General features: G+C 40.3%; 1 protein-coding gene across 1 annotated transcript in view; it reads left to right on the plus strand.

Annotated features, from left to right (window-relative positions):
* The window catches only part of ME1 (malic enzyme 1), a 157,833-nt gene that overhangs the window by 141,281 nt on the left and 2,136 nt on the right, over positions 1-14,416 (plus strand). Inside the window, exons 10-13 of the mRNA XM_037039460.1 lie at positions 1,155-1,260; positions 3,097-3,239; positions 5,874-6,047; positions 11,442-11,540. Coding sequence (XP_036895355.1) covers positions 1,155-1,260; positions 3,097-3,239; positions 5,874-6,047; positions 11,442-11,540 — 522 coding nt within the window. The remainder of the gene's footprint in view (positions 1-1,154; positions 1,261-3,096; positions 3,240-5,873; positions 6,048-11,441; positions 11,541-14,416) is intronic.

The following is a 14,416-nucleotide window of genomic DNA, read 5'->3' on the forward strand; positions in this document are numbered from 1 at the left end:
TATCCCAATACGCCAAGGTTCAATCCCTTGTCAGGGCACATACAAGAATCAGTCCATGAATGCATAAATAAAAGAACAACAAAATTCAGTGTTTCTCTTGTTCAAAATCAGGCACACTCTCAAGTGCTTTAGAATTATTATGTAAATTTAATCCACAAACTACCTGATTGCGGTAGAAATTCTTATTATCCTTCTCTTACAAATTAAGTGCAAAAAGTTCATGTTCAAATTACCTATAATTCACATGTATTACTTTTAAAAACGAATAAAATGATAACTCTTTTGAACAAGAAAATTGTGTTATCTTTAGGATTAACAATTCGAGAACAATCTTCAGTACTATGGGTAAGGCTTTCCCCCAGAGCTGCACAGTGCATTGCTGGAAAACCTGAGTGCCATCCTCTGCCTCAGGCAAGGAGCTTACCATCTCAAAGCCTCTGTTTCCCTTGCAAAATAACTCTAAGTAGACTTGTTCTACTTTTCAAAATTGTAAGGGAAGCAAGTAAACAACTTATAAGTTATAAAGTACCATATAAAGTTAGGTAGGGATTTATTATATAATCAAAATCTTAAAAATTCACAACTAGAATATTGTCATTAGATGTTTTTTAAACAACACACGGCACATTCATAATCAAAACATTACAAATAAACATATAAAGATATAATACTTACTCAGAAAACCAAACTATTTTATCTATGTGGCGTCAAGTTCCATTCTTAATCCACGGTACATACACTGGTAGAGCTGCAACTAGGCCAATTCTATATTCTAAGAAACTCTATTAAAACAAATAATGTTTAGTAAACAGTACCTTTATTTATATGCCATTTTGTATTACCATTTGTTAATGCTGGTTTCTCACAAATGTCTTTGGAATTAAGATGTTTAATATTAAATAATAGTTAAATAAGGGAAAGACTTTATTTTGTTCACTATTATATCCCCATTGCTAGAACATTGTCTGGAGACATAAATATTTGTTAAAAGAATTAATGAAATGACTCTGATAATTGGAGAGAGGACTTTAAAAACAGCTGTAATACATAAAAATGTTAAACATAAATACTGGTAATGAGGGTAATATTTTGAAGTTTCTTTGACTCACTTATGTTTGGCGGATTTATCATGTATTCCTGTTTGCTTTACTTAGGGACGTGCTTCCTTAACAGAAGAGAAAGAGGAATTTGCTCATAAACATGAAGAAATGAAGCACCTAGAAGACATTGTTCGAGAAATAAAACCAACTGCTCTCATAGGTAAGTAAACTTCCTCCCTCCCTCCCGCAACCCCCCTCCAATCCCATTTTCATCTGACTAGTTTTCTTACTACTAGATTTGTAGGTATAATTTAGCCTTTTGAAATTCTACTCCTTGGAGCTGACAAACAGAATTATACATTCACTGAAGCAACAACACCCCACAGGCATCCGGCTTTGCTATTTCATGCTGTCTTCTTAGTCTCCCTGATCCCCACTGAAGTGTGTGGCCCCCTCTTCCAGCTTTGTCAGGCTGTCAGTACCTGGCCTGTTCAGAACTTTTCTAGGGCTAATTGCTCCAGATAGATAGTGGTTTTGAAAAGGGAGTGATTTTGCCCCCAAGGAAACATTTGACAATCTCTAGAGCTGTATGTGGTTATTACAGCTGGGAGTAGAGGGGAAGTCAGGGCTACTGACATCTAATGAGCAGAGATTAAAAGTGCACAGGACAGCCCCTTGCAACGAGGAACTGCCACACCCAAACTGGTTGGGTGCCGGGGTTGCACAACGCTGCAGTCGACCCTCCTTGAAGGCAGGGACCAGATTTCACATGTCTTTATATTGCTCATATACTTCATGCATGTGCATGGTAAAATGTTTATGGTCAGTTTTAATGTGCTTGAAAACTCAAAGGAAGTCATTAAACTTTATCTCTTTATTTTGTGTGTATATAATGTCAGCGCTTGCTTTGTATTAAGTTCCATTCCTACAAGCTCTCGTGAAGCAGGTGAAAACATTGAGAATAATGATGATAACCATAATAGAAACAATTACTTCAAAACTGGAATTGTAGGCCGCCTTTATAATTGTGTTTTACAAAATATGTTCTATCAGAAATCATGCATTTTTTCATTTATATTATGCAAATTACTTTGTTCTGTTAAAATTCTTTCAATCACACTTCAATTTTAAGTTGAATTGGGTAATTATCTTAAATGTTAGCAATAGTTTATAAAAGACAGTTACTTTATAGCATTAGAGACTGAAATATACTCAGATATATTTCTTACAGAGTGATACTATATATTGGGCACATTTTAATTTCCTGTTATAGATGCCTTTAATCAAAATGCTTAGTGGTTAGTCACCAGCTAAATGTATTGTGAGTCAAATGAACTTTTTGGGTTGGCCAAAACGTTTGTGTGGCTTTTTTCCATAAAAAGACACATTTTTCATTTTCACCAATAACTTTATTGATTTGGATATTTGGAGTATATCACTATCTCCAGCATGGTATAGTGTTGATTGTTCTCAATGTCTCCATTTGATCGCTATCAATGTCAACTGGTCCACCTGACTGTGGAGCATCTTCCAGCAAGAAATCTCCAGCATGAAACTTCACAAGTCACTGTTGTCACATTGGATCAGTCACAGTGCCTTCTCCATACACTGCACAAATCTTTTTTTTGTATTTCAGGTGTATTTTTTCCTTTATTACCATAGTAAAGCATCATATTCCAAAAAGACTGCTTTTCTTCTATTTTGAATATTAAAATTGCCACACAATAATTCACTCATTTTGATTAGTTTTGAATGAACACTGATATAACAACTGTCACAATACAATCTAACAAAATTGTTTCAAATGAAGTTAAAGAAAACTAATTGCTAGTAGAGCCATTATACAGAATAAACCAAATAAACTTTTTGGCCAACCCAATATAACCCTAAAGATCATTGGCATTAATAAACTTATCTTTTGTGTCAATTTAATAAAAATACTTTATATTTTATTAGGGTCTGTTAGAAAATGACCTCTCATTGTTTTGGGGCATGAGCTTCTTGGATCAGTTAACGAATGACAGTCCTGTTTACTGGTTTCTCATTTCTCCTTTAGGAGTTGCTGCAATTGGTGGCGCATTCTCAGAACAAATTCTCAAAGATATGGCTGTCTTCAATGAACGGCCTATTATTTTTGCTTTGAGTAATCCAACCAGCAAAGCAGAATGTACTGCAGAGCAGTGCTATAAAGTGACTAAGGTAAAGCAAAAGTATAACATATTTAATCAACTTTTGATTCGTTATAGGGAAGCCCAGGATATCAATGGAGCTTACCACTTAACTTTCAAAAATTATACAACCAAACTTGAAAGAAAAGTGAACAAATCACGAGGGATGAGAACTATTTTCTAGAACTCCCTTCTTCAATAAAACAAACTACACTTTGTAATATTTTGTTGATAATTTTCCTCAAATGATTTGGAATCATCTAAGGTTTAAACATAAAAGTTAAAAAAAGAGAAAGCTTGACTCTAAATGCTTATTAAAATAACTTTTAACTAGCTTTTCCAAAACATTGAAGCATACATCATAAAAACCACAATCTTATTTTTGCTTTGCTAAATCCGAGGTTTGGATTCTGACGCCGTGGGTGGAGCGCTTGGGCGGCCACTTTGACGTCCAGCCAGGTTGGGGGTGGAGTCCTCAGAGCCTCGGTGCTTCACCGTCTCCAAAGAAGTCACATGTTTATACTGTATTTGTATTACTATACATTTGACTGACATGTTGACAAGAGCCTTTTTCCCTTCAAAGGCTTGAAAAGGTCATTGAAACAAAATAGATGTCTAATATGTTTATTTTGGAAATAAATCCAAAATGAACTAGAAAAAGTAAATGTGACACAAAGTTGCAGATTGGAAGGTGATGGCCCCATTTCTTTGATACTGTTTTCCTAAATGCTTATTGTGAGAATTAGTGAAATTTTGGTGAGAGCATCTCTCTTATTTGGGATGGCATCAGTGTCCTCACTGATCTAAATTTTTATCTCGTCTCTAGATTTGGGAATTTGCTTCATCGGTAGTCCTTTAATGCTTACAGTAGGGGAAAAAAACTCTAAGCAATAACAAAATTTTAGCAGTGCACATAGTAGGCACATTGTATTTAAATAATCACCTCATTTCAAATCTCAATGCACCACAATGGCTTATAAACTCTTCTGTAACAGTCATAAGCAAACTTAGTTAAATGTATATAGATGGTTTTTAAGTTTGAATGCATCTGATATGAATGTACTACACTCTTTGTTATGAATGTGTTTAATGTTCTGTATTGTTATACATAAAATTGAAAGTTATTTGAGACTGAAAATTTAAACACTGGTCAGCCAAAGGATTTCAGAACAAAGCAAGGTCTGCCTGTGGCTGGGTGTGAGTCTCTGCTGCAGGCACAGGCGGAGTTCAGAAAGGCTAAAGATACAAAATGCAAAATTGAACCTTAAAAAACTGTACCAAAAACGGTATGGAGACAGTTCCTTCTCCATATGAATAATTCATATAGGTGAGAATATTTATCTATCATTGATTTAATACCACTCTTCTGTGAAATATGATGATCATAGAATAATAGGCAGGAGGACTGGGCATCGGAGTGAAGGCAGGGAAGAAGTTAAACAAGCATAAATTGTAAGGTTGCAGGTCTTTTTCCTCTGAATGTTCAAAAGTATATGTACAGAGCCCTGGCTGGAGTAGCTCAGTGCATTGAGCGCAGGCCTGCAAACCAGAGGATTGAGGTTTGATTCCCAGTCAGAGCACATGCCTGGGTTGCAGGCCAGTTCCCAGCAGGGGACTCATGAGAGGCAACCATACATTGATATTTCTCTTCCTCTCTCCTTCCCTTCCCCTCTAAAGATAAATAAATAAAATTTAAAAAAGTATATGTACATATCAAATAACATATACATATTGATCAAAGATATGTATCAAGTAATTTAGTTACATGAGAAAGTTACTTGTAATAAAACATTTTATCTGCTAAATAGAGCTGAACGTATCAGATCTGCCTGAAAATGAGATCCAGTCTTTCATAACCTACTTGAGAATTTTTATGTTCTTTCTCATCTATTTTTATCTTTTATAGGTTGAATCTTTATACAACTTTACCTTTTTACAAAAGATATTCTATCATATTGATATAAAATGAGTAAGTTAGTTACTCATTTTAAATCAGACAGGTGCTCCCCTTGTGTTCCATGGTGCGGAGCCTGGTGCCTAACAGGCCCCGAGGGAAGGACATCTTAAAGCATGTGATACATGTGGTTCCTTAAAAACATTAGGACAAAATATTAAGACAGGGAAAAAGTTAAGACAGTTTTTGATCAGTATTGATCATTTTATCTTCTTATTTGCTAAGTCCACTTGTTCTAATGGGTTTATTTCCCATATGATTTTCCATGTAATTCTTCACAATATAGAAATATATAAATTCTGTCCCAGTGATTATGTGGAAATATGTTGATTCCTAAACTCTCACCCCCAATATTATTCTTTCTAATACTCTACTGTTGTCAGTTTCGTCTTCAGAAGTCTGTCATTGGAAGCCTATACAGAAATGGCTGATAGCCCTATGGGATGGACCGCTGCCGAGGGTAGAGTGGTCCCAGGCGTTTGGGTGTCCTGTGATTTGCACATTTCTCTAGGGAGCAGAGAGTGAAATAGAGAGCAGTAATAATCACCCACTCAAGAACTTCTTGCCAACATCATAAAACTTGCCCAAACTTATTAGGGAGTTACTGGAAAATTAAATGTCTTTCTAAATCCTCATATGGGGTAGTTCTGCAGTGATTCATTTGTTTTAAGATATCCTGCTGCTTTTAACAGTCGTGTGTCTGGGTTGTAGGGGCGCGCAATTTTCGCCAGTGGCAGTCCTTTTGATCCAGTCACGCTGCCGGATGGACGGACTCTGTATCCCGGCCAAGGCAACAATTCCTACGTGTTTCCTGGAGTCGCTCTTGGTGTTGTGGCGTGTGGGCTGAGACACATCCCAGATAAGATTTTTCTCACCACTGCTGAGGTATTGTAAAATACTCTAAGTTTGCCAAGACTACAACATACCAAATGAGCTCAGCGGAGCCTGTCTAATGTTTTCTTTAGTTCAGTGTCAGCTCACTCCCGAGAAGGTGTAGCTGAAGAAGAGAAAATCTTTCCCAGTGGAGATTAGGGGGTGGGTAGCGGGTTCACACTGAGTTCCTTGTAAAAGACTGTTCTTCAGTACCCAGCAAAAAATTTTAAAAAGTGTTCTGACTTCTTAAATGGACCCCTTTTTTTTATTTTCACACTTCTAGTCAGATTCTGTGACAACAGTGAGACAGTAAAAATTTTGTTTCCAGTTCATAGATTCAGCAGCAAATAGTTCTCTGTTAAGAACCTTCCTAAATAATGGCATTTTGAAGATTTAAAATGAAAGCCTGATTTGGTATAATGAAGATGTGTTTATCATATAGGGATCAGAGTATAGAAAGTAGAAACCATTCAAGTGTTTTAAGCAGAAAGGAAATTAAAACAGGGAATTGTGTGTTTATAAAAGGACAGAAATGGGCTCTAGTTTGGGTCCTCAGAATGTCACAGAGAAGAACCGCTAGGGAAGCTCTGCTAAGCTGCTGTGAAGAACTGTGAGTCCTGGCTGGGTAGCTCAGTTGGTGAGAGCATCGTCCTGACAGACCAAGGTTGCCAGTGCGGTCCCCAGGCAGGGCACATAAAAGCATCAACCAGTGAAGCATAATTAAGTGAAACAACAAACCTCTCTCTGTCTCTCTTTCTGTCTCCCTCTCCCCTAAGTCAATAAGTAAAAAATTTTTTCAAACAGTGGAAGCTCTGAAATTTTACCCTATTTGCAAGCTAAGAACTTAGCCCGCCACAGTTTTTCATACACGCTGGCAAAAGACAAAGGACGTTAGTACTCACGGCACAAGAGGTAACATGAGCTTCAGGTTCCCATCAGTTCCCCTTGTCCCCAAGCCTCAGGAGGCTATGATGACTGGACATACAGGTAGTTGTAAAATTATGAACCTTTCATAATCAGGATGTTCATCTACTTGATACCATGTTTGAAGATGATGCAATTAAAGAGTGAAAATGTGAACACATTTCGTCTCTGAAAATTGAACCACCGCATAGCATTGTAACTGAACTGAACCAAATAACAATTGATCAATAGACAATAAGAATATCAACGGAGATTCTTATGTCATCCATGCGACCCAAAGGAGTGCTGTCCCAGGGCCCCGCGTCACACTGTGAGAGCAGATGCCTGGAAGCCGCACTCTTCTGCTTTTTCTTTGTCGTGGCTGCATTAGAGGCATGACGACGGATGTCTCAGAGTTTCTTTAACTCAAAAGATTCTGGTGAACATAAATAGATGTCTAATTACTAAAAGAGCTTTTCAAAGTTATAGCATTAGGGAAAATATAATCAGTGTATTTTCCCAGCGCATGGATCATAAGGGGAAAAAAACGACCTTTGACTTGCAGAGCCGGTCTTTTCTTTCCTGCAGCACTCCAGCGCCCTCTAGTGACAAATTTCGTGGGGAAAAATCACTCCATGTACTATCCAGGAAAAGTAGTACCAAAAAACGGGTTGAAGAAAAATAACTCAGATATGTTGTGTCCGTGGTGTTATTCTTGTCCAAGCTGGTAGTCTCTCTGGCCACGTCCTTCAGCGCCCCACCCTCTCTCGGACTGCACCCCAGGCGCCTGTCCTGCACGCCACCTTACTGTTTTCACCGGGTCCTTTTCATGTCCTTTTCAGCGAGGAGGAGCATTTTTGTCCTTTTTTTCTTCCCCTTTCCTTTTGCTTTCAGAGATCTCATCCATGCTCTTGTTTCCATTAGCTTCATTCAAAAGGTGGCCAAGTCTGTGTCTCTCTGGTATCATCTCTACTATATCTCCTGTTACCTAACAGGCCTTTGCACAGAAATGCCCTGCTGTTTGCTTAAACACGGGATGTGTGAAAGTGTGAAACCGTACCTCTCGTCTTTCCTTGCATCAACATTCGCACTGATAGTAGTGATCCCCCTTTCTAACGGGCACCGCTGCTTAGAAGGCAGACCTTCTTTTCATTCTCTCTCTTCCCAAAGTCTTCAAATTCACCATGCGTACGTGCTTCCATGTAACTGCCCCTTCTATAGTCTACTCTCGGTTTATTATCCTGCTGGAAAACTCTGGAAATTGTTCTCCATCTAGCTAAGCCTCTCCTTCAGGTCACTGCTCAGTCCCTCCTCATCCTTTTGTGGCTACTCTGGCTCATCTCAGTCTTTCTCCTTAGCCGTGGCTGCATCTTCATCAAACATACCAGCACTGAAATTTCATTCCTAGTTGTATTATGCCCTTGAGAGCTTCCTGTTTTAAACACGTAAGTGTTGCCTTATAGTTAAATTGTAAATTATCTTTTTTAAAAAGAGAGTCTTTCATATACTTCTTTCAGAATACCAGTAGCACCTAGCATGATGCTAAAAGCACATAGCAGAAACTGAATAGTTATTGAAGTAAATGAAATAGGATAGTCTGACATCTTAGCCAGAAGAATTAATACAATACTACATATATTCACTGCTAGGAGGTCCTAAAAAGAAGAAAGTCCCTTACATCTAGATTATATTTGTAGTTAGCAAAAGTAGCATATAGGAGATGTAGATGAATTTTTTGTTTGGCAACTTCAAATAACTGAAGACTATTGGAAAAATACTAGTTAGGTATCTTACAGAACTAGGAACCTCAGGCATTGGCACTAGTGCCGAAGGCTATTCCTGGACAGTTTTATGTCACACAGACGTTTGTCTTTGCTGGTACACTGCACAGTCTTCTGGGCCTCCGGTGAGAGCCCCCGGGGCCCCCATCAGCCCTCCTGGCTCTGCGTTGTCTGCGCAGCAGCCTGTCCACACCTGGGAGGCACACCTTGGCCTCCTACCCTCACACCACTCCTCTTGAATCACCTGCTTGTGTCCCTTCTTCCCCCCCACTGCCCAGTCTCCCAGAGGACACTAGAAATGATTACTAAGGACAACAACCTCTGGAGGAAATTTCCGTTCTTTTAAGCCACTGGATAACTGAAAATGCATCTGCCTAACGTTGTTAAAGTGAAATGAAGAGAGATTATTTGAAAGCAGCCACACTGTAGTGAGATGGAGAGATACCAATGGCTTATCAAAACAACCAGTAATTTTAGGCCAATATTCAGCCATCTTCTAACTGGCCCCAGTCTGTTTAAAATGATATTGCGTAACATTCTGGGGGCGGGGGCACAACGAGGTTGAACATCAGCAACGTGCCCCTGGCAACAGGAGCAACATACATGCATCTCATGTAAACAATTGGAAAAAGATTTAGTTGGTTGGTTCCATAACCTGCCTTCAAACTAAGCAGCTAATCAGCTAAAATGTTGTAGAACTAGATAGGACCCCCAAAGCTATTGCACTCTGCCACGCTGGCTGCTTATTTATTCTTTAAATGAAATAGTTAAGATTGATTGTACACTTACTTTCCCCAACTGTGTGGTAAATTCTTTACGGCACTTATTTCATTTAATCCTATACATTTTATGTTATTAGTCTTGTATCACCAAAGAGAAAACGGGGCTTAGAAATTGGCCTCCCTCTGTCCTCAAACCCCTGCCTGAATATCCTTGTTCATATCCTTGTTCAGAAGTCCTCAGTCACCCTTGGGACTTAACTCAAACTCCTTAATCTGACACTGCTCCGATCCTGATTTCTCTACACAAAACCCTCCCTCCCCCCAAGTCAGGACGCTTGGACTCACCCAGAGCAGCTCACGCATCTCAGCTTTTGGTCTAGAGCGCCCACCCCTGTGCCGTTCTGGGACTCCTAGCTTTCCCTCGGTTCAGGCTCAAGCTCCCTCTGCTGCTCCTCCGGATGTCCCAACACTCACATTTCCCCGTTAGCCCAGGCCCTAGGCCGTTTCCTCGTCCATTATTCCCTTTTGCTTCCTTTAGCTTGTTGCCTCAGTAACTCATACATGTCTCAAAGGCAGGAACTACTTTTAAGCACCTCTGTGGGGCTGTGGCTTTCCTATTTGCTGATGTCTCTAAAAGCAATATTTCAGAAGTAATTTCATGATTTAAAAATATCTAAAATATATTAAAGATACTGAAAAATAAGTATTTGACTATTCAAAATACCTCAAATGTGGAAGGTTTTCTATGTCCTCTCTGCATCCATAGTTCTGTTAAATAAAGACCCAGCTATACCCACTGATTCAGAGGGCCCCACTACAAGACTTCGAGTCATAGAGCTGGAGGGAACGTCAGCATTGCCGAGTCCACCTCTGTGCCCCAGTAGAGTCAGTCATAATTTAGTGCTGTTTTGTAAGTATGCATATACACATGGGGTTTTACTGGATAGCCTTTTGTGAGCAACTTACAGATAGCATGTCCCTTTGCTCCTAAATTTTTGGGGACATTTTCTTCTGTGATCAATGTGCCATTATCAATTCAGGAACATTAGCAATGATATAATACTATTTTCTAATCTCCAGTCCAAATTCAAGTTCTGCCAGTCATTTGTTAAGAATTCTATGGCATCTAGGCTGATCCTTTAATCTTCAAGAATATGTTAGACTTTCATTTCTTTTATGTCAGTTGGAGCGTACTGGCCAGTTGTTTTTACAGTGTTCCTCGATTTAGGCTTATCTGATTGTTTCCTCATGATTTAATTCAGGTTCCATGGCTTTGTTAGGAGCACCGTGTGCCTAGTAATTGTATCCTCGGTGCATCTCATCCGGAGGCTCATAATGTCAGTTTGTTTCAGTTTTTTTTAACTATTTTGTTGAGTTATGATTGACATATGAGAAGTTGTTATGGTAAGAACACTTAATATAAGATCTACCCTCAGCACATTTTTAAATCTGTACTGTTTGATCCAGAAATATGGAATGATTTGGGGGCCGAAAACACCTAGGGTAGACAGGTGACTCAGATAATCCAGACTCTGTGTAAAATTAAAATCCTGTTGGCAGTGTGGCTCTGAGGTCGGCTTCTCAGCCGCCTGCTCCACCTCCTGTGCAAGGTTGTGTGAGCTGGGAGTGGTGGCGGGTTGCCTTGGGTCCCTCCCCTCCGCCCCTTTCTGGCTCCATCCTCCTCCAATGCTTCTCCTGTTTCCCGTTCGTCTGGCACATCCAATGGGAGAGCTGCGGGCCTTTCGTGGTGCGGTAGAAAACGAAATGGATTAAGTGGAAACCCAAATTCTGTTTCCAGCTTTTTCACTAACTGTGTGATCCTACCCATCACCAAGCCTCTCTGGGCTTAGCTTTTCCGTTGATAAAGTGAGAGATGAAGTTAGACGAGCACTTTAATGTGAGCTGTAGACAGCCATGTATGTGACCGTCCCCTAGTTATTCTCATAGCTCCCACGCTCTGTGGTGTGAAGCATAAACTTGTTTGTCTTTCTTTTTTTAAGGTTATAGCTCAGCAAGTGTCGGATAAACACCTGAAAGAGGGCCGGCTTTATCCTCCTCTGAACACCATTAGGGAGATTTCTCTGAAAATCGCAGAAAAGGTAAAGCTATTCTTGTCTAACCTCATTATTTTCCCTTTCTTCTGTGGCTAAGTATGCATTTTTAGGTATTAAAAATTCGCTTTCTTGAAATTTTTTGGTCAGAAAGCAGAGCATAGGAACTGTTTAATCCGTAGGGATGGAAGAACTGGGCCGAATCATTAATTTGCCTGTCGTTCTTTTTCTGTCCTCTACTTTCAGTAACTCAGTAGGGTCTCCTTTCAGTTAGGTCTCCTCTACTTACCTTTTTGTAGTTAGTATCTTCCATATCACAATTATGAAAGTTGCCAAAACATTGCAGATGTGGTGGAGTGACCCTGAGCCCCCGCACCACCTGCCCTGTCTACGCCTCCGTGTTGCATCCATTTCGGATGTGTGGCGTCCGAAAGATCGCAGTTGAGAAGACTGGGTGGAAGGCAAGGCGATGATGGCAGAGAACTCAGAGCTGTTGGGGTGGTACAGGAGCTATGGAAGGAATTAGCCAAGAAGAACCTAAAGGCAGAGACATTTTCTATAACTGAGAGAGGAATGGACATTTTTGCAATATAGTTGTAGTGGTTTACTAGGGCTGCCGTAACAAAATACTACAGCCTGGGTGATTTAAGAACGAGTTTATCCTCTCGCAGTTCTGGAGGTCAGACGTCTGAGGGGCCGGTGCAGGCAGGTCTAGGCTTGGTGGAGGCCTCCCTCCTTGGCTCGCAGAGGACGGCCTCTCCGTGACCATGTGTGGTGTCTCCCCTGTGATGGGCACCCTGGTGTCTCCTCGGTCAGGTTACCCTTCCTACAGAAGCACCAGTCAGCAGGGTGAGGGCCCCCTGGACAACCTCATTTTATTTTAATTACCTCTTAAAGGCCCTGTCTCCAAATATAGTCACCTTCTGAGGTGCTGGGGGTTAAGACTTCCACATTTTGGGGTGACATAGTTCAGCCTATAGTAGTAGTTATATGTTTAAACTGGGGTTTCTCGATCTCGTGCACATTTTGGCTGGATAACTCTTTGTTGGGGGGGGCGCTCCCCTGGGCATTGCAGGATATTTAGAAGCATCTCGGGCCTTTCCCCACTAGACATCCGTAGTCTCTGCACAGTCGTGAAAGCCAGAAATGTTTCTGGGTGCTGCCAAGTGTTTCCTCAGAGACAGAGTTGTTCCTGGTTGAAAATCAAAGCTGTTACCTAGTTTATCAAAACAACACCATATACAATTCGTATGTCTTTATGTGTCTTGTTGATTAAGGGTAGGTGCTTCAGAAGCCAAGGAATTCTTCAAATATCTTTAGAGAATCTGGTTGGTTATTTGTTTATGAAACAGTAGGCCTGTATTTTCTCTTAATGTGTGTCTACTAGTTTTTAACTAGTTTGAGTTGTTATTACACTGAACAGTAGTTGGAATTACAACAGAGCAAGTATGGAGAGGAAAGAAAACCAAAGAGAGAACTTGGTTTATTTTCTGTCTGGAAGAAAAAAAGGCAGTTTTGATGAGAAGCAGTCATGATTTTAAGAGGAGACTCAGAACTGAGCAGCATGTCAGAAATCAGAGAAGACACACTTTCAGGATGGGGGTGGAAGTTGTGGTTAAAAGACAAAAATCCTGGTGAGAAAAACTAGTTTGAATGATGACAACTTTTGCGTGTACTTAAGCAGTCCTTAGGAACTTTTACAGAAGCAATTTCAGTAGTACAAGAAGTGAAGAAGCCCGGGGAGAATGTGGAAAGCAGTGGGTCTGCGCCTCCCTTCCAGAGATTGGCACCGATAAGCGGGAGGGAGTGGGGGCTTTCTGAGAGAGGGCTGCTCCGGGTAGTGTGTCCTGGGAGTGGACAGAGGGTTGACTTCCTCGCAGTCTGTGTCAGCTGCAACAACGCACTTCATCGTGGAAGTGATGTGCCCATTGCAGACAGGCATCTTAGTGAGGTGCGAGAGATGTTCTGAAACTGGGTGTGGTGACAGTTGTGTAACTCAGTAAACTTGTGGAAATAATTGAACTGTATACTGAAAATGGTTGAATTTTTGTGTTGAGTGAATTATATTTCAAGAAAAAATACTGTTCAAAAAGTAATACTACCACATTATAGGCACTTTGGAAAGCACAGAAGAGGAAAATACCTACTGCTCTACTCTTCTAATACGAGCATTATTATCTTTTTACTGTGTGTGCTTCCAGTCTTTTTTCATTATTTGCTTCTTTTTCTAACATCATTATAATCATATAGGGAATATACATACTTTTTCCTGATTTTTTCATAAACATTTCTCCATAGTACAGCACAGCCTTATAACGATAGCTTTCCATAAATGCCTAATTTTACACTGAGTAGAGATAGTTTATTGAAAAATTACTCTGATATTCTCCACAAGCAGACCTACCTAAATAAGTCCGCCATACAAGTAGCTCCTCGGTGAAACCGGAGTGAGTGTAAGACCACATGGGCAGCGGTTCATTTCGACAGGAGGGACAGTCCATTTTTATGAAAGAAAACGTGGGAAGAGAGGGTGTTTGAAGATAAAGATGAGATCGTTTGTGTCAATGAAAAGGGAAAGTGAGATGTTTTCTCTGATTAGTTGGAGATTTCTCATAGAGTGATGAGACTTAAATGGAGACTTAACAAAGCACGGTTTGAAGTTGCCTTGTGGGAAATATGAGAGGAAGTTCCTTTTTTTTTTAAGGAGGATGTGTCCCCACCTAGGCTCAAGTAAGATTAGGAAACGTAGGGAATGGCAGGAGATGGCGTGAGAGGAGAAAGCCAGCGCCGAGGCGAGGGTTCCCCAGGGGGGACTGGAAGGGGGAGCGTTGACACAAAGACATGGAAGCGAGAGATTCCGTGATCCTAGGAGGAACTGTTGAAATGGCCCACGGGGGCCTGCTGATTAGTGAGCAGAGTCAGGA

The sequence above is a fragment of the Sturnira hondurensis genome, unplaced genomic scaffold (genome assembly GCF_014824575.4).
Source record: "Sturnira hondurensis isolate 20B ecotype Veracruz unplaced genomic scaffold, ASM1482457v3 Scaffold0025370, whole genome shotgun sequence".
NCBI classification, from domain to species: domain Eukaryota; kingdom Metazoa; phylum Chordata; class Mammalia; order Chiroptera; family Phyllostomidae; genus Sturnira; species Sturnira hondurensis.